This window comes from Pelodiscus sinensis, chromosome 14, assembly GCF_049634645.1.
Source record: "Pelodiscus sinensis isolate JC-2024 chromosome 14, ASM4963464v1, whole genome shotgun sequence".
Classification (NCBI taxonomy): domain Eukaryota; kingdom Metazoa; phylum Chordata; order Testudines; family Trionychidae; genus Pelodiscus; species Pelodiscus sinensis.
The window spans coordinates 41,675,982-41,700,223 of record NC_134724.1 but is presented as its reverse complement, the minus strand read 5'-3'; the positions used below and the strand labels follow the sequence as shown (position 1 = coordinate 41,700,223).

Below are 24,242 nucleotides of genomic sequence, written 5' to 3'. Positions count from 1 at the left end.
CTAGCCCCCAGAGCCGCTGTGACCTAGCAGCCAGCAGTCCCGGGTCGTGTCCCAGCGTTTGGGAACTGCTGACTCAAGGGACTTGTAAAAACTTATTGAGCCTACTCTTAAGTTTTTGAGTTGGTGACGTACACAGTGTGAAGTCAAAAGAACTTTGGCTGTTTTTACATCACTTTTTTTGTTTGTGATTTTGTTCACTCTCTGTGTTGCTTTATTACTTATTTTTACTGTTCTGTGTGTGAAGTATTAATTTAAGAGTTGGCATCCCAAGCAACTGTATAAGACTCAGTAAATGCATTTTACTCTCTTTTTCAGGATCTGAAAATATTTTATTAATATTTGTGATGATAGCATGAATATTTCTAGTTGACTCAGATTTGTTTTGCATTTTAAACCTGAGCTGTGTGCGCAGATAGTTTTGTGGACTGCTAATGTCCGTAGCATGCTTGTATTTTGGCAGATGCTCCATTTTTTTTTGAGCATCTTTCCTTGAAGATTTAGTGGTCTATGGTAGAAATAAGTAATTAAATTGGACTTCTGGTGCATATTCTTTCAAGTAATGGCTATATCTTTGTTTTATTTATATAGCTGTTTTCAGTATGCCCTATTTTGATGTGTTTTACTGGCTTGAATTATTACAATGATAAAATAGATGTACTCCAAGGACATTGTTAATTTTCTTTTTATTTTATTTCATATGAAATAAACATCTTAAGCAATGTACCTTGTTAATTATCCCTTGTTTTAATATTCTCTCCTTCCATACCTCTGGATTTTTAAAAAATATTAAAAATTATATCTATATATTTGTTTGTAGTGGTGGCACATATCTACAGTACCTCGATAGTGATGCTTCACATAACAATATTCAATATGGACATGAATGGGAAAAATTAGAGGGAACATTAGTAATTGAGAATATTCATATTCTTAAAATACATACATGACCCCTCAATAAGACTATTCACATGTAAAATGTCTATTTAAGTCAGTACTCTGAAGATCTGAATGTCAAGTCAGCTTAGATGTATAGCTAGATTTAGTCACCCACGTTGAAAAGTTTTGGCCAATAAATAAATAAAACAAAACACCAATATGCCAGAGGAAAGTATCATATTTAACGAAAAAATAGACCAAAGAGTTTTTAAGCTAAGAGGATTCACTAATCATCATTATTGTGAACTCAAACTGACAATGCTTTTCTTTTTAGACACTGTACTCATTTAAACTTAAAAAACAATAAATGGTCTGGTAACACTTTATAGACTAACAAAACATATAGATGGTATCATGAACTTTCGTGGGCACAGCCCACTTCTTCAGATGTCTGCAGTTTTGAGTTTAGGATGTGCAGACCCAAAAGAAATAGGGGAGAAGGGAGGGAGGAAAAATGGAGTGGGGGCAGGACACATGGAGCAGAGGGTATGAAAAAAATCCAAGGGAAAAGCAAGTAGGCAGAACAGGCAATCTGTGAGCTCCTGAAGAAGCAGATAAGGATCAAAGGATAGCTATAGATAGTTAGGGTATTAATGCAAGAATCTACACAGACAACGAGCTGTTTGCACCTTCATTGAATGTTAGGTTGATAATGTCCCAGCCATCCCTCATCTCCATTGAGGCCATCAGCATGAGAATTGAACTCGTGGATGAATAGTAATTCCAGCACCTCTCTGTGTATTTGACTAGTAGAATTGGTTTGTGACAAGATGGCCACCTGGAGATCTTTTAAAGAGTGATTAGGTAGATTGAAGTGCTCTCCAACAGGTTTCTGTATGTTCCCTCTGCCTAAATTTGATTTGTGTCCATTGATCCTCTCTCGTAGGGACTGTCCAGTTTGTCCAATATATATAGCAGTGGGGCATTGCTGGCATACATCTAGTAATTTGATCAACGCCATCACATTTTTCATACCTTTTGTTAATCTATAAAGTGCTACCAGACCATTATTTGTTTAAGTTTATCCTGTACAGAGTAACTTGGCTACCCCATGAAGCTTCTGTACTCATTTAGTAGATATATAGGTTAAATCTCTGTAATTCAGGACTCTGGTCCAGCAACATGCATGGTCCAACACTCACTGGGACAAACTGGAGTAGCAGGACAAGAGATATTGCTAGATCAGAGAGCCAGTCTGGTAACTGGGAATAGAATCTTGGAGTCGAGGGAGTCAGAGCCCAGTGGCTGAGGGGCAGATGTTGGAGCCTGACGGCCAGGGCTGGGACCTTTCTTGCTCTGGCAAAGTCCCTGGGGTTCAGCACTGGTCAGGTTTCAAGAGTGCTAAACCAGGGATGTCCAACCTGTAGTATGACAGTCAAACTAGCCTGTGTATGTTACCTCCCTTTCTATACCTCTCAGCACCTCAATGCAAACTTTGATTGTGAACTACCACCAACTACAAAGCACTGCATTCAGCCGTATGGAGTGGAAATCCATCAACTACACAAAGAAACTCGCACAGATCCAAACAGACAATCTTCCTTTCCAAGTGCAAATAGATGGTCTAACAGTGGAAAAACCCACCGCCATCTACATATCCCACAGACTACAGCCAGAGATTATGCCACACTCTCGGCCAGTCATCTGAAGAAGTGGGCTGTGCGCACGAAAGGTCATGATACCATCTACATGTTTTGTAAGTCTTTAAAGTGCTACCAGACTATTTGTTGTTTAAGTTTATCTTATACAGACTAACTTGGCTACCCCTCTGAAACTTACAAAGATTTAGGGTCCCCAAAATTTGAAGACAACCTAAAACCTGTAATTAGGCAAGTGAATTTTTTTCAGCCTGTAAAATAGGATGGAGAGGACAGCAAAAAACTTCCATTGTTTATCAGTATGGGCTCGAGCTGCAGGCTCTATGGACCAGTATAGGGAATAGGCTAACACTGTAACCTATTGAACACACAATATTTTAAGTAATAGAATATCGGTGCAGTATCCAGCAGTAATGCAAAGAAGCTGCAGACCCAAGACTGTAAAATATTAGTTTACACAGTTAGCATAAGGAAAATCAGGCCTATAAGCCTTAGCATAATTAAGTTGACAAGCAGTTACAATGAGTCACAAAATATATTATTTTGATTGTTTTACATAAGGATGTCAACATGTAGTCGACTAAACAATTAACCGAAAAGTCCTAGCTTATCGGTTAATCTTGTCGACCACATGCATTCTGCTCCTTGCTGCATCTGTAGGCATGAAGAGCCATGAGGAGGTGGGTTAAAGCAGGCTCCTCATGAGCACCCGATCCGCCTGACCCTCCAACTCCCACACTACTGCCTCTAATATAGAGGCAGCGGCGCAGAGGGTGAGAGGAAGCAGGCTGGAGCCAATATGTGTGGGAAGCCAGCTTTCAAGCAGGCTCCCCACACATGTCAGCTCCGCAGACCCAGCTGCACCCCTCTTTGCTGCCTCCTACCAAGGCAGCGAGAGGCGGGGAGGGGGGGGGGCAGAAAGGAGCCTGTGCTAGGAGGAGCCAGCTTAAAAGCTGGGAGGAGCTCCCTGTGGACAGAGGGTGCTCCGGCATCCAGCAGCCCACGGCAAGAGCCCCTGTCAGTGGGGAGTTTGAGCTCCTTGTAGACATAGGCTGCTGCTACCCTGCGCTGCTGCCTCTGTATCAGAGGCAGCAGTGCATGGAGGCAGGCAGGCAGCCAGCCAGCCAGCCAGTCTGTGTGGGAAGCCCATCATGGAACGGCTCCCACCTGATAGAGGCAGCAGCACAGGGTGGCAGGGGGCTCCATGGGAGCGGGGCTGGGAGCACACTGGCTGCTGGCCCCAACCCTAGGACTATCAAATAGTCATACAACTGCTAAGATTTTACGTGATTACATGACTATTCAACTACACAGTATCTAACATCCCTATTTAACAATAAACAGTTCTTCTTAAGTCTTGCATAAGACGCTGACATGTTCCTAACCTAAAAAGTGGTATCAACATATTTGTTGTGGTTACATCAGCAGATGTGCAACCATAAGATTGCCATAGTAACCAATGTACCTATATGCTAATGAGATTTAGTATATGAATTATGTCACTTATAGGATAAGGATACTCCAAATTTTATTAAGGTGAGGAAGTTACAGGCAAAAGAGGTAGAATACATTTCTGAATATTCAAAGCAGTCGTGTAATATTTTTGAATATTCCAAACAGTCCTGTGATTGGCTTAGATGGTGTTGAGCGTAAAAGATCTCAAACACGGGACCTTCTTGGCATGCTACAGGCAGGATAAGACCCTCATGGTCTCTTCCCACCTCTACAATTGTGTGAAAATATATATGAAGCAGCAAGTCAAATTAATTTTGTGCTACTGTCATTTTTTTGTTTAGATAGAAATGTTTGTGTTTCCTAGTGTTAATAAAATTATTGAAAATTTCAAAAGCTTTTTCCTATTTGAAAGTGTTGCACTTGTGCATGACAGGCTGGGGTGAAAGTATTTTTCCCTGTATGTGGGGAGCACACTAGCGAAGGGAAGCCATGTGACCTCCCCACACAGCTCTGCCCCACACTCTCACTCTTGCTTTCTCTCCCCCATCCCATGTTATCTGGGCAAAAGAGGGTTGGTGTGGCATGGCAACTGGAGGAGAGGCTGGCAGTTCTGCTGCTTTCTCGCTCTGCCCCTGCCAGCAGGGAAAGGACCAGAAGCCCCAGTCCTACCTGTGCCCCTCCACAAAGCTACCTCTCCCCTGGTTCCATCTGTGGAGCAGCAGCCCTGCTGGAGGACAAGGCTAGGAATTCTGCTCCTTTCCCTATCAGGAGGAACAGTGAGGAAAGGAGCACAACACACTAGCAGCTCCTCCAGCTGCCATACCACTCCCAGCTCCCCTTGCCCCAGCCGCTACTGCTGCATGGAGAGAGTGGGAGGAGAGGCAGCTTTGTGGGGGGCTGGTGCAGTGTTCCAGACTTTGCTGGCCACTTACTTGCTGGTACAGCATACCAGGCTATATTGGCTTGTTTTCACCTCTGAGGGCAGGGTTCCTAACCAAACAGTATTTCTAATACTACTATATCTGATTCTGGGACTAACATGGACCTAACTTCAATAAATCAATATAGCCAATTAAGAGGAGACAGCAATCCTAAGCAGAAGAGTCAGTAGGCATGTGCATTGACCTGGAGAATGAGTGAATGCTTAAATCTGCCATTATCATCTGCGTTCTTGAAGCATCCAAAACAGAAAGGTAAATTACTTAACACTTGTATTTTGTTGTATCATCACAGCTAGATACAAGGACTTAAGCAAACTTGTGTTTAAAGTCTGAGAGGAACCTCTGGGCCTAGAGAGGTTCTTGCATGCACACTTTCATTGAGAAAGACAGAACTGACACAGCTGGAGCCACTGTCTGCTTCGAACCATTCCCGCTACCTTTCAGAAGTTACAAAAGGCACTTTTGAGGTCTCCTCAGGCACTGCCTTATCTTTCACAAGATTCCCAATGTTCAACAGACTATCACCTAAGGAGATGTTTCCAAAGACTTTCTCTTGGTCTCTATTAGGATTGATATCGTACACAAAGGTGTATATCTTAAAAAGGTACATGTATCTGGATGCAATATAGTATTAAAATATCTTTGTACCAAATAACCAGTAGTCAGGACAGGTCTGCTTTAATTCTTTTAAGCAAGCCCTCTCCTTTGGCTGACTTATAGTGGGGTTTGATTTAGCTAGAATGGCACAAGAAGTTTTTCAAAAAAAGAACAAGTTACCCTTGCAGTAGTTTCATCCTTCAATTGAATTTTCTTCACACATTCATGAGCTGCATGGTCCTTTTTCTGGAACATTAGCAGCCCCTGATCCTGTTACAAAGAAGAATAAAAATAAATCTAAAAGATTTGGGTTGTGAATTGTTTCCTTGCTATTGGGTGCTTTAATGTCATGTTTTAAGTTATATCTACTTTTTCTTTCTGTATAGATCCAGGCCATATTTTGAATAAATGATTTTACCTCACAATCAACTTAATTTATCAAATAGTTATATTTTGAGCTCCACTCAGAAATGACAACAAAGTGCTAAACTATAAAAAGATGCAATTCAAGTACAATGTTGTCATAATAAAAGTTCTTGACAATTGTGCTTTTTATGTAGTTAGGGAATTTTAAGGCATATAACAAAATGCAAAAAAAATAATCAATATTCCACACGCAACTTACATTGGCTAAATTATCATAGTTTTTGATGTAGCTAGTACCCTGAAAATGTAGACATTTTGAAGCTGGCTGACATAACAGTAACAATTCCAGAACAAATGGTAATATAATCAATCTGATAAGAATTCTCCTTTTAATCTAGGATTCCTACTTTCCTGTAAATTCTTGAGTTTTCCAAAGAAATGGATGCATAATCTTCATTGGAAGTTGATATAACAACATAGGTCTTACGACCAAATACTGAAAACAGCAGTGCTATACTCAAATTTTCAGTATACCATCTCAGTAAAAATTCCAGCTTTGGGGCAATGTTTTAAAAACATAGGTTTGACCCTTATTAAAACACTAGCCAATTAGTCCGTCATAAGACGGGATTTTCAGGTCTCTCCTCCACGTCCGTCTTCTCTCCTGAGCCTCCGGTCTCTCGCTCTCTCTCTCTCTCTCTCCTCCTCCTCCTCCTACTGCCTCCCGCCCCTCGTTCTCAGCTTTCCTCTGCCTCCTGCCTCTCACTCAGGGGACCACGGAGCCCAAACAGCTGTTTGGGCTCCGCACTCCCCGTGCTGCATGGGGAGTGTGGAGCCCAAACGGTCGCTTGTGCCAGTTGCTCCCACGTGGAGGCCTGGCTGAGCGGCACAGAAGTCAGTTGACCGCCATAGCCGGAGGTGAAGGGGGGGCGGGGCAGTGACATTCACAGCAAGGGGGCGGGGCCTGGAGCCACTTTCACACTGCACATCACCCCCCAGCCCTCCTTCCCCTCCCACTGTGGCACTCAGCTGACTTCTGCACCGCTCATCCGGGCCGCTGCGGGGGAGCAAGCGGTGCAAGAGGCCATTTGGGCCCCGCACTCCCCAGGCAACACGGGCCGCTCAGAGGGAACAGCCAGCATTTCAGGCAACAGAGCCCCCCAGAGGGAACAGCCAGCATTTCGGCATTACAGACTCTCAGACACTGGGCCATTATATATGAGATACTTTTTCTGTACCAAACATTTTAAGATTAAAAAGTTTCAGTAATTTTCCACTGTACATGTCTGTTAAAGGCAGAGAGTCTGGAGAGGTTTCATGGGGTTACAAATGTTTGCCCAGGGAATAATTTTGTCTGTAATACCTTTATTAAGGAAGATGTAAGTGGGTGGGAAAAGACTCAATTTGACTTTTCAGCTTGTTAGGAAAACACACACACATTGAAATCACTGACACAGAATTTCACTGTGCTATTTTTATAGTTTTTAATCTAAGTAACTTCTCAAATTAGATCTGCATTCTAAAGGCATAAACATTTTTTACCTTAACAGTGATTTTTAGCATATTTGTTTCAACAGAAGGAGGATGTGTAAAATCTTCAAATAAATAATCCCAGTCTGTTACATGGCCTAGGATGTCCACTTCTTTTACACACATCAGCCTCCTATACAAAAGACAAAAGCATTTTGAAATACTTAACCTCCTCTTTGGACGACAACTTTATAAGGAAACAAAGTTAATTTTGCCTTGTCCTTACATTTATGATATTCCAGTGATATGCACCCCATGGTTCTTGAGCTGTTATTTAAAGGGTTGTGATGTTGTGACTATCTTCAGAAAACTTAACAACAGATTATGTTTTAGCTAAATCTGCATAAACAAACATGTTTGGAGGACAAAGCCAAACAGCTATTAAAACCACTTTTTCATCAGGGTTGAAAATGTAGGGCTTATCTTCATTGTAACAACTAGTGCAAGTTACTCCACTAAAGAGCAAATACACTTGAGCTACATAGAGCTATTTGATGATTTATACTAATTTAACCTGTATCTGCAACCCTGCTTCATTATTAGCTGGAGCATCAGCAGCACTCACACTTCAACCCATATCGCCAACTGGCCAGCTAGCTTGAGTTTGAACTTAACTAATTTACATTGAATTTAAACATTTAATTCTAAAATTGGGCGCGGGTGGGGATGGGGAAATCAACAGGATTCAGCTTAGGACCTAAATTTGAGTTATATCTCTTGCTAATGTTGCAGTGAAAACAAGTCTGAATTTCTCCCATCATTAAGACTTCAATAGTAATTTAACAGACATTGCATTGTGAATTTCAAGGTTGACTCGCTGTCAAAGTTAACTAAGAGGGATATTCATGTGGGCCTTAGGTGGGTGTATTGGGTGAACCTATAATTTACTCTGTTTCTTAGGTGGGTTACACCACATTTCATGTGATCTTTGATTTTATTTAAGCACTTTAAAAACCTTCAAATGCCTCAACTGTGTCAAAGACCATGAGGCAGTGACAGACTAAGTGATATTCTCCTTATTCCGAAGTAGCAATAGTGTCTTAATTGTCACACAAATGTTGGCAGGGTTGTTGGATCACGTAGGATAAAGTAGATGTATACAGCGAGTAATAAGGTAGAAGCACCTTCTGTATTTTCACAATTAGAGTTAGATTGTTATAAAAAATTAGGAATTCTAGTTTCACTATAACCTAATTTACTTACTGAGTATAGGACTTATAACTCAGTGGCAAAATTCATTTGGGAAAACAAACCCAGGGTGCTGAAGTCTGTTCATCTAAATACATGAAAGAGATTAATTGCTCCTCGTGGTTGTTTATTTGTAGTCATTGTTACGGACAGTTGCATGGAAAATGTCACAGACCACAATGATGTTGATTAAGATGTATTACCAAGCAGGTTCATAAATAGAACTTGAGCTTTAGTTCCCTTTTAATTATTATAGGAACAAAATAAAGGAAGATGTAGAATATCTGGAAACAGAGGACAGGAAAATTTACAAAAGATTGACATAAGTTTTGTAGGCCAAACTATACTTGATTTTTATTTATCACACTAAGAAAGAGGTAAAGGTCTGAAAATAATAAATGCTCCCAAAAGTAGCTTTGGAACAAACATTAAGTTATGCTGATAATACCTATTGGTAACAACAAGGTTTGTCTTCTTGCCTCCTGGAAGTAAACAGTGATATCGATAATTTTCTTCTTCCAGCTTTCTGATATGAGAATTCTGAAAAAGGAAAACAAAGATGTTAACTGGTCATGTTTAGTCTTCAGAATAGATGACTGAGGCAGGACCTTATCTTCAAATTAGTAAAGCTCTGTTATAAAGAGATCAATTCTTTTTTGTGTGCACTAAACATAGGATGAGAAATAATGGGCTCAATCTACAGCAAAGGAGATTTAGGTTAGATATTGCGCGCACGCACATGCTCACACACACCCCACCCTTTCCAACTATAAAAAGTGTTTAATCACTAGAACAATTTTCTAAAGTAGACTCTAGAATCCCCATTATTGGAGTTTATTAAGAACAATCTAGACAAGCATTCCTACTGATCCTTTCAATTATTCTTTTTCTGCCACTGATGCCACTAGCTCTCTCCTTCTGCCAAGCCTAAAACTGGACACTTGAACAAAAAAACACACATAAAAAAAAAGAGTGAGATGCAGATGATATGTTTAATGAATATGCCTAGTTTTAAACACACGACTCAAAGCATGATCCAGAGAGAAAGATGTTCTGCAAAGGAAATTATCAGGTTGTAGATACTCAGCACCTCTCAGGATCAGGCCTTGTAATACAAAAAATGTTAGCAAGTGAAATGTTAGACAAAAGTTTTTTATGGAATTTATAGGTGGAGAAAGAAGCTTAAGGAAAATGCATATTAAACCCCCCACATCAGTTACCATTTATATCTATGAAACATAATGAATTAAAGAGTGAAGTTTAACAATTGTTTTATTCACATCTAGTTTTATGGACTTAAATGTGTAAAACCAAGTTCTTAGAATTAGCAGCATTTTTATCTGCTGTTTAACTGAAACATGACAATTCAAGAATATAAATATGAGGGCTATGTGCAGACTGGTTTATAGTAATGTACATTTCAAATTTGTAGTATTTGAGAGATTCAGTCATTAATATTCAACCTCTATCTTTCTGATACATCACAGAAAAAATTCATCTACTGAAATGTCAGGTACATTACAAACACCAAAAAAAAGTGTTTTGGTTCCCCTTCGTTCATTTACACACACAGAACACACTAACACTGATGAAATAAGACTGTTGAGGAATCATGCCAATAAAAGTAGGGTCTAGAGAAAACAAAGAGACCAAATGACAGTAAGATATGAAGGTAAAACTGTGAAACAAATAATACAATTTCAAGAAATAAAATCATAACGAACACACAATGTTAACTCCACAATTATATGCAGACAAACTTTTACACATTAGGGAACTTACTTCTTGCCTTATGAGGTAAACAGTGATTTAGAATCCAAGTCCTTCCCATATATTAACTTGTTTCCTGTTTAGAGTTTGTATGGTGTGAAGAAACACTCTTAAGATTAATTTTACTTCACTACAGTTGAGTAATTTAAAAACATAAAAATAAAGCAAGCTTAAATAAGCTTTATGCTGCAGAGCCCACAGTGACGCCTCCATGGGAGCAGGCATGTAACCTGTGGCAGGAAATTGGAGGACGGCAGGCCCACCATGGACAGGGGCTGCTCCAGTGAGGCCCACAGGGCTGGAGAAGCCTCTTGCCTGAGGAGGGTGAAGAGCTGCTCCAGCCCCTACCAGTTAACTGGAACTGGTAAGCCTCTGCTGTTAAGGGTGAGGGTTTACCAGTTAACTATTTACATCCCTAATCAACTATGAAGGCAGCTTATTAAGGTCAGGGGAAGAATATAAATATGGCAGCTGAGGATGCAGGCTGCAGATTGCTCTGTGTTCATGTACACTTCAAATATGTAGTATTTGAGAGATTCAGTCACTAATATTCAAATGTAAACCATATCCGTTACAAAACATATAGCAAAAACAATGCATTGTTTTATGATTTATAAGATTAATATTTGGAAAGGTTTGCATTAAGTTTTGGCAAGTGACAGCAACTGTAACAAAACAAATCACTGCTTTCCAAGTTCACAAAACAACTTCATCATTTATTGCTAAGCCCAAGAGATTTTCAATACACAAACATATTTGAAATTTTAAACATTTACTCAAAATATAGGACATCATCAAAGCACTGTTAAACATTACTATAATTATGCATCTGTGTTTGATTATCTGCAACTGAAAACATTGTCTGAAGTCTTTTTAGAATGAATACACCACTTGTACAGAATATTTTAATTAATAAAATGAGCAAGATAAAACATTCCAGTTTTGTACTTCCTTCTAACCCAACTGCCAACTCCTTACACTGCCTTGTAGAATGGAGCATGCACTGCTACCATACAGGAAACTGGTGCAACTATGTGGGGGAATGAGAGGAGTGATGAAAACCATACGTCCTCTGCTTCGCGGGTGCAAAATGAATTTGCCTTCGATAAGAGTATAGCTAGTGCTGATAGCAGGAGTATTTCTGCACATCCAGTTATTGAGGTAATCTACATCTTCCTTATGTTATGTAACTAATTAAACACTTAACTCCTCATTGCTAATTATGTTATTTACATTTTCTTTGAGTCAAGCTCGAATACTCTTACTCATGCTGAGTAGGAGCATATTTTGTGAGTTGTCACACTTAAGCCAGTGCACTGAATGGCATTCAATGAAAGAAAGGGTGAAATAATTCCCTATACTTCATAAACAAATACTCAATGTATTAATGTGCATCTATCAAGAACAATAACAATTAAAACAATAAATGGTCTGGCAGCACTTTATAGACTAACAAAACATGTAGATGGTATCATGAGCTTTCATGGGCACAGTACACTTCTTCAGATGACCGGAGTTTTTATTACATGTTTTGTTAGTCTATAAAGTGCTACCAGACCATTTGTTGTTTTTTCCTGTACAGACTAACTCGGCTATACCCTGAAGCTTAACAACAATTAAGTTTAACTTAACTTTTTTCTTTCTATAGTCAACTGTGCAGACTACATTTGTATAGTTCAAGTAAATGAATGAGAAAGTATCAGTGTGACTATGATTCATATCAATACAAAGTCCATTACAAGAGCTTCAAAACTTATTTCAGTTAGAAAAAGTTACTCACCCTGTGCAGTAACGATGGTTCTTTGAAATGCGTGTCCCGTGGGTGCTCCACTATTGGTGTCGGGCTTGTCCCGGCGCCGCAGATCGGAGAACTTTTGTAGCCGTAATCTGCCGGACCGTGCATGCGCAAAGCGCGGCTCGTGCTCTTTCGCGCCGTTTGTGTTCGTGCGGTCCGGCTCCCTCCACTTCCTCCTGATCCTCTTGGTCTGAAAGACAAAATCATACTTCCGAAGAGGGGAGGAGGGCGGGTCGTGTAGCACCCACGGGACACACATCTCGAAGAATCATCGTTACTGCACAAGGTGAGTAACTTTTTTCTTCTTCGAGCAGTGTCCCGTGGGTGCTCCACTATAGGTGAATATGCAGCAGTAGCCCCTGAAAGGAGGGGGGTTCGGAGCTATTGTGCCGCAGCTATGGACAGCACCGCTGTTGCCACTGCTCCCTCTGGAAGGTGAAGGTTGGGAATGGCATAGTGCTTGGCAAAGGTGAAGTTTGACGACTATGTGGCAGCCCTGCAAATGTCTTTTAAAGGGACGCCCTTTAAGAATGCAGTTGATGTAGCAACTGCACGTGTTGAATGAGCTGTCAGATTCTGCAACAGAGGTCTACTATTGAGAGCATAGCATTCCTTTATGCAGTTCACAATGATTGACGAAATGCGTTGAGCTGACAACGGGTGACCCTTAAAGCGGTCGGCTGTAGACACGAATAGCGTGTGTGTCTTCCTGATGGACCTAGTCCTGTCTATGTAGAAAGCCAGGGCACGTCTGGCATTCAGAGAGTGTAACCGAGTTTGCTCTGCCGAGACATGGGGCTTTGGATAGAAAGTGGGAAGTACTATTGGTTCATTGATGTGAAATTGTGAATTCACTTTCGAAAGGAAAGTGGGTTGAGGATGTAAAATGACTCCTTGTTTGGTAAACACTGTGTATGGGGGTACAGTGGATAAGGCAGCTCTCTCACCAACCCATCTTGCAGAAGTTATCGCAATGAGAAAGGTAACTTTCATTGCAAGAGTGCACAAGTCGCATATGGCTAAGGGCTCAAAGGGTTTTTGAGTTAACGTGGTAAGAACTAGCTCTAGATCCCATGGCTGCGCTGGCCGTGTTCAGTGTGGGAAGAGATTAATCAAGCCTTTCATGAAGCGCCGCATCATCGGGTGGGAGAAAACTGAATAACCATATACAGCATGGTGTAACACAGTGATTGCGGCAACGTGCACTTTAATAGAGGCGCAGCTGAGAGAAGAATTTCTGACGTGTGCGGGAAATGGAACTCGTTTGTGGACGTCTTGAACATTTGGAGTGTAAACAGTTGCTATCCAGTGCTGGAGACAACGGAAGCGCAGTCTTGCGTGCTCGATGACGTATGTCATGGCTGCCATGTGCCCCATAAGCCTGAGACATTGTAGGACCGAGGGCTTGGGACTGGTGATGATGGCCTGTATAAGATCTTGGATTGCATGAAATCTGGTTATTGGTTAAGAGAGCACGAGCAGTGGTTGAGTTGAGTTGTGCTCCTATGAATTCTATCGATTGGTGCGGCGTCATGGCCGACTTTGGGATGTTGATGATCAGGCCCAAGGTTTCGAAAACTGTTTTTGTGAGGTATGTCACACGTAAAGCCTCTGCCGCTGAAGGCGCCCTGATTAGGCAGTCGTCTAGGTAGGGGAATATTATTACGCCGAGATGTCCTAGGTACGCCGTTACTACTGCCAGCGTTTTGGAGAAAACCCTGGGAGCCGACGAGAGACCGAAGGGCAGGACCCTGTATTGGAAATGGCCTGCGCCTAATTGAAAGCGTAGAAAGCGTCTGTGAGCCGGATGTATTGTTACATGGAAATAGGTGTCCTGTAAATTGAGGGATGTGAACCAATCTCTGCTGTGAAGGGCTGGAATAATAGTGGCTAGGGTAACCATCCTGAAGCGGTGCCTCCGCAGGTACTGATTTAATCCTCTGAGGTTGAGAATCGGTCTCCATCCCCCTGATTTTTTCTCTGTTAGGAAATATCAGGAATACAACGCCCATCCCCGGAACTCTTTTGGTACTATTTCTATTGCTCCCATGGTGGAGGCGGCGATCGACCTCTTGTTGTAAGAGGTTCATGAGATGGGTCCCTGAAAAAGGGACTGGGTGGGGGGGTTGGATGGGGGTAGAGCGGTGAATGGAATGGTATGCCCTAGCGTGATTGTCTGCAATAGCCCTCTGTCGGTGGTGATGTGAGACCATCGGTATTCGAAGGGTCTCAAGCGATGGTGGAATAATGCCTGTGGAGGGTTGGGATGGGTGTTTAGCGGAATGGTGCACAGTCCCTGGACTGGGATGTCAAACTTGTTGCTTGGCATTTAGACGGCCAAATATTTTTGGCTGAGGTCTTCTTTTCTGCTGGCGCTGCCGGCTGCTTTGCTGGTCCTGCTGTCTATATTGAGATGGTTGGAAAGTGAACGGTCTCTGTCTCTGATAGGGAGTGTACCTCTTCCGACGAAAGGGAGGAGTATACATGCCTAGGGTCTTGAGGGTGGTTCTTGAATCTTTACCCGAATGAAGAACTTGGTCGGTTTTGTCAGAGAAGAGATTCTGTCTATCAAAGGGTAAGTCCTGGACCTTGGTGAGAAGGTCTTTAGGGACTGCTGCCTGGTGCAGCAGAGAAGCCCTGCGCATGACCACAGATGTGGCTGTGGTACGGGCTGCAGTGTCTGCCGTGTCCAAAGCTATGTGGAGAGCTGTTCTGGAAGCCGCATAGCCTTCTTGGACTACTGATTTGAGGACCTCCCTCTTGCTCTCGGGTAGAAGTTCCAGAAGGGGCACTAATTTAGCGTAATTATCGAAGTTATGATTAGCTAATAGTGCGGAATAATTTGCCATACGGCGCGTAAGGGTAGCAGACGAGTAGACCTTTCGACCGAAGAGGTCTAGCTGTTTCATATCCCTGTCTGGCATATTTGATCTTTGTTGCGGGCCCCTTATTCTTTGCTGGGCTGCATCGGCAACTAGAGAATTTGGTTGGGAATGAGAGAAAAGAAACTCCATCCCTTTAGCCGGGACATAATATTTTTTGTCTGCTTTTTAGTTAGTGGCCGGTGTAGAATCTGGTAACTGCCATATGTCGTCGACAATCTCAAGAATGGCGTTATCGAGTGGAAGAGCCACCTTAGCCTGATGTGAAGGGTGAAGGTTCCTGAGGAGGTGATGGGACTTCTGTTGGACTTCTGCAATTTGCACGTTCTGTGACGCCGCCACTCTCCTGAAAAGATCCTGAAATTGTCGGAGATCGTCCGATGGCGATGTATCTTCCTGGAACACTGCATCATCCGGCGAGGAAGGGGATTGATTTGTGGGAGCTTCATCCTGAGGTTGGTCCTGAACGATATTGAGGAACGACGTGTGGAGGAGTGAGAATAATGCCTGTAATACCGGTGGTGTTCCAGAGACCTATGGTAATATCGTGAGCGATGAGGTGATCTGCTTTAGTAGCGGGTCCTGTGGGAGGTATAGTACCCGTAGCGACCGGAGACTGATGGAGACCTAGGGGATTGGGACCATTCCCTGAATCTCGGAGCTGGTGAAGGTGACCTGCGATAATGGTGTCTTGGTGAAATAAGAGGAGGGCGGAAGACCCTCTGCGCGTGTCTAATGGATTGGGCTGCGAGCCCTGATGAAGGAGAAGGCGGTTCCGGTGAAAACTGGATGTCATGTGTGGGAGACGGTGTAATGATTCTCCTGGACCTTCGATGGGTGGTTGTGGCAGTTTGCCCTGCAGAGAGTCGCGAGGGCTGTGCATGAGATTGGGTTGGTGCCGCGCTGGGAAGCGGAGAGCCTTGTGGGAGAGGAGACTCCCGAGCCGGGGTGAGTTCCCGCACCGAAGAGTCACTCGGTGCCGGCGAGTTGCTCGGTGCCGCTGAAGGGCATGGTGCCGAGTGGCGACTCGGTGCCGGCGGCGCGCCCGGCATCGAGGTGGGAGCCGGTGCCTTTAGAGTAGCCCATGCCAAGGTCACTTCCAGTGCCGGAGCGGCGGGTGTTTTCGGTGCCGCATGTACTGACGGCGCCGGGGAAGGCTTCGGTGCCAACGGCAACTTAGGCGCAGGAATAGTTGCGGGCTGTGGAGCCAAAGTGCTGCAGCCATGCTTTGCCTTAGAAGGGCCATGAACACCCGAGGTGCCCGGTTTGTCCCCCACGCTAACCCGCGGAGGTAGAGAGCGAGAAGGCGAAGGTCTTTACTTGGCTCTCTGTGGGGACGGCTTGGGTGAAGGAGCAGGGAGGGATCCGGGAGTTGCTCCATCTTGTGGCTGTAACGCCCTGTCGAACAGGAGCATTTTAAGCCTCATGTCCCTGTCCTTCCTCGCTCTTGCGGTGAGTTTAGAGCAGTGAGGACACTTCTGGGGTATGTGTCCCTCATCCAGACACCTGATGCAGAGAGCGTGACGGTCGGAGGCAGGCATTGCTTCCTGGCATGAACCGCACTTCTTAAATCCAGGCAAACCCGGCATGATGGCCCCTGTCTTCCTCTGACTGAGTCAGGGGGAGAAACTATTTACAGATAACTTGAGGAAAAAAAATTTTTTTTTAAACTAGAATGACTACGACTAATAACTAACTAATTAACTGGGGAGAACTAACTATTAAATAAACCATATGTAACGAGTTCTTCCTGTCTCAGTCTGACAGGGCTGAGGAGAAACATATATTCCGTCCGCGGCCGAGGACGGTCAGGAGGAACTGGCGGGAGCTGGACCACGCGAACACAAATGGCGCGAAAGAGCACGAGCCACGCTTCGCGCATGCGCAGTCCAGCAGACTACGGCTACAAAAGTTCTCCGATCTGCGGCGCTGGGACAAGCCCGACACCTATAGTGGAGCACCCACAGGACACTGCTCGAAGAAGAACATCATTCTTACAGATTTAAAAACTCTAAATAACTTAAAATATCATTGCAATACAGTAATTCCTCACTTAACTCGTGCCCGCTTAACACATTTTCGCAATCGCATGATTTTTTTTTTTAGGGAACATTTTTCAAACAACACTACCCCGTCCCCGCAATAACGATTTCCCCTAAGGCAGGTTGGTGGCCGGCAGCTGTGAAAGGCTTCCCCTGCCTCCCTGAAAAGCAGCAGAAGTTTGCCACTCGCAGCGCCATTCCCTGGTGACCCCTTCTGGCGGGTTGCAAGGCACCCGGCCAGAGGGGGTCACCAGGGAACTGCACGGTGAGCGGCAAACCTCTGCCTCTTTGCAGGGAGGCAGGAGAAGCCTTGCGCAGCTGCCTGGGGCTTCCTCTGCCTCCTTACAAAGTGGCGGAGGTTTGCCGCTCGCCGCACAGTTCCCCGGTGATCCCCTCTGGCCAGATGCCTTGCGTCCGGCTAGAAGGGGTCACCGGGAACTGCGCGGTGAGCGGCAAACCTCCATCACTTTGTGAGAAAGCAGAGGAAGCCCCGCACAGCTGCCAGTGACTGGCCAGCTGGGGAAACCCAGCTGCTGGCTGCAAGCCCTCTCCCCTTTCCTTCCCTTCCCTTCTCCACAGCCAAATACCTGCCCCTCCCTGCTATAACCCAGTCCCCTTTCTCCCCCAACCTTATGTTCTGGTCCCAGCTGTTAACAAGTGCAGGCTGGAGCTGCGAGCACACATGCGCTTGAAATGCAACCCCCACCTTTTCCATTATTTTCAGTGGGAAAACTGACCCCACATAACACATTTACACTTAGCACGATCATTTTCGGAAACGTATCTACCGTGTTAAATGAGGAATTACTGTATATACAAGCTTTAAACTTGGTTAAAAGAGACTGAATTCCAGAGTTGAAAGTGATATGGACTCTGTGCTACTCTGGAGTGGGTTTCAACAAAGCGCTTCAAAATCTTTTTAATCCGTATCTGTTTCATCCTATCACCACAAATCATTACAAACGTGTTTCTAATCTATTGTAGGTTCACGTCATGACACTCTTTCAAACCACATTTCTGACATGTTACCATAGGCAATGCCAAATCAAAGAAATTTGAGAACAGAAGCTTCACATGCAAATATTGGTCCAAGAAAATTCTTCACATTCCTCCAAGAAGTGACCCCCCCCCCCGACAGGCTGCAAAGCAGTGGAGAGCAGGTGGATGCTGGGCCCCAGAGGCTGTCCCCCCAAGCTGTAGGGCAGGGAGCTGGCTGGGGTCTGGGGCCAGTCCATGGATCATCAAACCTCCTCCTCCCTGGACCAACTGCAGGGCCCAAACCTCTGCCCTGACTTTTGCACTCTCCACACCCACAGCTCCCTGCACTGAACCCTCCCCCCCCCCCCCCCCCCCCATGACCTGAGCAACACTGGGTAAATCTGCTAGTAAGCAAAGGAGAAACAGTCACTGTCCTCGCTATGTGTGGATTAAACTGCAACTGACTTATGTATGAATTTGCAGAAATTGCGGGAATACAACAAAACAATTCCCCACTTGTGTAACAATGCAGCAGTCAGTCACAACAGCAGTTTTCACATTCTAGATTAGAGAGAGCCAAGTGAATTAATGGCACAAGCGATCCCAAGTCTTGTGGTTCAGTATATGGAGCTATTTCACCACTACCTTGTTGAAAACGTGAATTTTAACCAGGGTGAAACATGGTAAGGAGGTGATTTCCTAATATAGGGACAAAGAAATGGATATTCACATTTGAAAGAGTGTGACAAAGGCAGTGAATACACAGGATTAGGGGGTGAAGGAGAGAAAATTTGAGAAGGGCCAGTCAAATCAAAATGAGAAGGCTACATTTGTTGCAGACAGCAAATGAAGCCTACTGAAGCATCTACATGGTCCAGAGGGTAAACTATATATTCATCAAAGAACTTTAGGTGAATTACACAAGATGAGGTCAGTTAGTGCTTCAGAAACAGCTGTCCCATCCCATATGCAAGACACACAGCCATGTGCTGCACTGCAAAATTTGGGACACCAAACTGCCCTAAATTTCATGGTGCCCCATGCAGCTGGGGACAGGATGGCTCCAGCAGGCAGCCCCGTACTCTCGCTGCCCCCCCTCAGCTCGAGGGCTCAGTGCTGGCTCAGCAGTCACTAACCTCATCCCCCAAATGCTGCTGTCCCACCCCTCGCCATGGGCTGTGCCTCCCTCTTGCTCACCAGGCAATGGTGAGTAGCACAAGCACAGGCTGGAGGACCCAGGAGCAGGGGGCAGCTGTGCAGACATGGCCACCCTCTGCTCCTCCTGAGTGCTCTTGCCCGTTCTTGCACCCCCATGCCTCCCTTGCACTTCCCTGTGGCTGCAGGTGACACTCCCTATCTGCCCAGCTCCACGGTTGTCAACTCTCCTGAACCAGACAGAATGGACACCATTGCATCTGCTACCACTATAGCGAGCAAGGTCCCGGCGCTGGGCTGTGTATGGCACCAGCGTTGGTAGGGACTGCCTTGGCTTCAGACATATATGTTCAAGCCCAGAAAAAGGACTTCTGAAACAGAAAGCAGCCTGGAATTGGTGTGGTGGTGGACTGATTTCATGGCAGCATCAATGACTAATTACAGACAAGAGGAAAGCTAAACATGCCAGTGTTGCAAGACTAAGACAGTGAGTGTTGTAGAGCTACTAAATGCAACAGAATGAAAAAACAAAGACAAAATTACATTACAAAATAGCTCATCGGCAGCAAAAAATAGTCCTTTTATTAGGTTTGTACTCTGGCCAATTAAGAAGGAAAAAGTATGAGGATTGAAATTACTCTAGGGGGAATACTGCACCAAAAATTAATGCTGTGCACAATACTGTAAAATTTTACCACAATATAATCATGCCAGTTTCAATTATTTTGGTAATTTATTTCAAAATACCAGTCAGCAAATATGTATTAACAAAACAGAAAGCAAAAGAGATTCAATACATTTTTTGACAAATAGATTCCTTACTAAACATATGAATACAGAACTCTGAATAATAATTCAAACTACAAGACAAATGTAATTCATGTACCCCCAGCAGTAGTGTAAAGGCTTGGGAGAGGAGCTCAGGGTGAGGCAAGTAATTCCTGGGCAGGAGCCTGGGATTGAATCTGGAAAGTTGTTGGGTGTGAGAAGTATGGAGCAGGGATTGAAAGAGGGATTGTTAGAGAGTTGAGAAGTCTCCTCCACGCAAACCCTGGGTGATGTCTAGCTTTTTCAAGTCACGCAGGGCTGGTCTAGACTACAGGGAAAATTCGAAAGAGGATATGCAAGTTCTATGGGAATTTGCATATCTTCTTCCAATTTAGATGCGGCTTTTTCGGCAAGCCTCACCCGGATGAAAAGCTGCTTTTCCTCAAAAAATGAGGTTTACATGGAATTTGCATATCCTCCTTTGAATCTTCCCTGAAGTCAGGGACAGCCTCAGGCACATCTGCCCTGTCCTGGTGTGTGTCTGCACTTTTCTGCCCTCTCATCCTCTTGTGTTGCTGCACCCCACTCAGCCACCCATCTGTGTCTCGTTCCCACGTGTCCCTGTATCCCCCCTCATTGCACACCAATGTCCCTGCACCTCCTTTCCCATTCAGCCTCTGGTTTAATGTTGTCACCCACTAGTTCCTGTGCCCACACTCCAGTCTGTTCCCCCCACTGGCTCTACTGAATCCTTGTTTATGTGACTCTCCTCCCCGCAGAAATGTTCCCTTGAATTTTTCCATTCATGTGCAGAATAAATATTGTTATGCGCACCAAGGCATGTATAGATGTGCACTAGCAATAGAAACACATGCTGCCAGCTGTGGAGCACTGCTAATCAGCTTCACGGCATTTGAATCTCTCCTGGGCAGCTGCCCAAGCACTTAGCTTACAGGGAACAGCCCCAGGTAGCCCAGTAAGCCCCACACTGTCCTTTCCTTCTATATCCCTTGTCTCAACTGGCCCAAAGGCAGGGCACTATGAGGGGGGCAGGGGCTGCCTCTTATTTTCTGCTGCTGGCTGCCCTCTCTTCTGGCACCACAGCAGCCCTTGGTGGGCAAAAGACATAATTGCAGTGTCTCCCCAGCAGAAGCAAGGGGACATGAATTCTGCACATTCACAGTACTACAGAATTTCTCAAGAGTATGAAATATCGGTGTTTCACTAACTGTAAGGTTAGTTTCAATAAATTTCAAAATTAGGAAGGACTCAAGACTTAGTTATTATGCAGTATTTTGATAACTGCAAACTTTTTATGAAAAAAGGACGATTTAGTTTACAGGCTAAGACTTATTCATTAAATATCCTATTTTCCCTGAAGGCGCCATATGTTTTTGCCACAACCCTAAATTTTTATCATCTCAAGTATACAGTTACAGTAATAGTGTTGGGGAGGGGAAGCAGCCATTTCACAATCACCTGAGCATTTCCTAGCTTCCAACAGAAAAAAAATTCAGCATGGAAAACTATGTACAGTAATATTTATTTTTAATATCAAACTCTGCGCCACCAAAATTAGGTTAAACATACAAATCTTAGAGATTCTGAATATGTACAATGGCCAATTTTCCAATGTTAATTATTATACATCTTTCTTTTTCATGTACCAAAAGCATTTTCCCCACATAACAGACCAGGAAGTCTAACACTGCACTGAAAAGTATTTTTAAGCAATAGAGTGACAAGCACACAACAAACTAGAACTACTGTATTTCTATTTTTATTTAATATGATATGACAAATGTCTGAGTTTAAAAAATTGTTGCTTTTGTACTAAGTTTAAGACAGTTTTGTAAATCACCACTGTCCGAAATTTTTGTGACGGGAACTGAAAAAAGTTTACACTAGTGCACAGAAATGCACTCAAGCACCACAACAATCCCAAAAGAAATACGGAGTACTGATCACAATCTTATACTATTTTAGACAAATGGCTGAAGCCAGTAAAATTATCTGTCAACAGTGTATATGCACATAACAGAACATTTTGTTGGTAGTAGGATTATTTACTGGTTTCCCTAATATAAAAAATTTCACACATCAAGGGGAGACTTGGCTTCATTCACTTGAAAAAGTTGGATTTACATTCTAGGGATTACAGTTTTAAATGGTGCATAATAGTATGTGTGCATCACATAAAATAGAATCCAAAGGTTTATTTGGGGCAAAGGGCTGAGTTAACCAAGTTGTCTGTTCCAGGAATGGAACAACCAATTATATAGAAGCTTATTCACTTTCAAATGTAAACATGGAGTCATGTGACTAGTCAGAAGTGACAAGTGCAGGCCTATAGCAGCTTATTTAAAATAGGAATGGAAGCATTTTAACTGATATTTTCAAATCTTACGTAACTGACTTATGAAATTGCAAAAGATTTTCGTAGACAAGAGCAAATTTGTGTTTGTTTTTATTAGCTATGCTTACTCTCTTTTTCTTCGCATTTCTTTGCTGACTAGTCAATGAGCATTTTATCATCTACACTACTACGGGTATTTCTTTGGTGACCACTTGATTCAACACTTACCATTCAGAGCTCAGAAGTAAGGTGCAATATCAGTAAAAAAAGCAAAAGGAAATGATTTCATGTTAGTGTCTACTATATTCCTAACTTGTCCAGTCTTAATTTGGGTTAACAGTCCAAAGAGTAACAGGCAAATTAATTTGTTACTACTGTGACTTGGGTCATTTAATGTGCCATTCGACTGCTACATACATAAATAATAGAAGCGAGTAGAAGTCAATGAATATTTTGAGTTTTGTTAATGGAATCATGTCCTTAAAGGCAGACAAAAGACCATGAAGGAAATAATGAAAAAGTATGGAAAATATTTACTCCATCATTCCAGTTCTTGCTGCGTATGCAAGGAGAGAGAAAGACAGATGGGACAACATTAGAAACTCACACAAAGGGACCATAAATAATAGTTGACAGCTACAGGAAATAAATGCAATCAGTAATTAAGAGCCATGTTTCGGCCTTAACTTAAAAATAAACATTTTAAAATCAACGACGAGGAGTCCTGTGGCACCTTATAGACTAACTGAAGTGTAGGAGCATAAGCTTTCGTGGGCAAAGACCCAGTGGGTCTTTGCCCACGAAAGCTTATGCTCCTACACTTCAGTTAGTCTATAAGGTGCCACAGGACTCCTCGTCGCTTTTGCAGATTCAGACTAACACGGCTACCCCTCTGATATTTTAAAATCAGTTATTTTTGTTCCAGTATTTTACTGTAATCAATATTTAGCTAAATTTTATTTAAATTCGCAGCTAGTGTGTTCTTAAACTATTCCTCCTGTTTCCTATCTTGTTGCATTTACCCAAAATTAATTGAATTACAATTCCCCTGTATGTGAGAAACAGCATTCATTATCAACATGCCACCACCCATGTCTAACACCAAGTAGACGGTCAATTAGATTTGATCATCATGGGCACATCTACACTGCATATTTATTTCAGAATAAGCTATTTCAGAAGAAATACACTCTTTTAAAATAAGCCATTTTGGAGTGTCTAAACAGCAAATGTTCACTGAAATAGCTCTGAGCTACTTTGAAATAGAGCGTCCATACTCACTGGACGCTGAATCACATTTAAGGCCTCCTGGAAGAACTTCTGGCAGGGCATCAGGACAACACTCTTCTTGGAGCTGCTGAGGCTCGAACTTAAAGGGCCCCCAATGTACAGCCATGTCTCAGGCTCTTCTCCTCTGCCTACATCACTGAGGGACAGCCCTGGACTGGTGTTCCACATGCACAGCCTGTCTCACAATCCCCAGGCCGAAAAAGCTGAGTGAAGAGTGCGTAGCAGCCCCTCACCACCTGCCACCTCTACTCATTTGTGAAAGTAATGGCAATCTAGGGAAAGTAATGGCACTCACCTGAGGGGCTTTCCCCGGCTTTGGATGATACCCGGGAGACATCATAAGACGTGGGTACCGGCTCCAGGGTATGCATGACCTCCTGGCTGGCACGTATCGAGCTGGTGCAGGCCTCCTCCTCATTGGCTCTGCCTCCCGGGAGGGTGACGACGGGCATCTCTAGCCCTGAGTCCACGATGAGGGATAGGTGAAGGGACTGACAGGCCTCGCATTATGAGGTGGAACTGGGTGTAGTAAGGGCAGGCCTGCGGTGCCTCTTTGGAGTGGGAGCTATGCTCCCTGACCTTGACATAGGCCTGC

General features: G+C 43.5%; 1 protein-coding gene across 5 annotated transcripts in view; it reads right to left on the bottom strand.

Annotated features, from left to right (window-relative positions):
- VPS13C (vacuolar protein sorting 13 homolog C) overlaps nucleotides 1-24,242 on the bottom strand; it is a 220,597-nt gene that overhangs the window by 4,851 nt on the left and 191,504 nt on the right. For all 5 annotated transcript variants that reach the window (XM_075897681.1, XM_075897679.1, XM_075897678.1 and 2 more), the window contains 3 exons: nucleotides 9,060-9,151; nucleotides 7,436-7,556; nucleotides 5,708-5,797 (listed from right to left, as the gene is read on the bottom strand). In XM_075897681.1, the coding sequence (XP_075753796.1) occupies nucleotides 5,708-5,797; nucleotides 7,436-7,556; nucleotides 9,060-9,151 (303 nt within the window). The remainder of the gene's footprint in view (nucleotides 1-5,707; nucleotides 5,798-7,435; nucleotides 7,557-9,059; nucleotides 9,152-24,242) is intronic.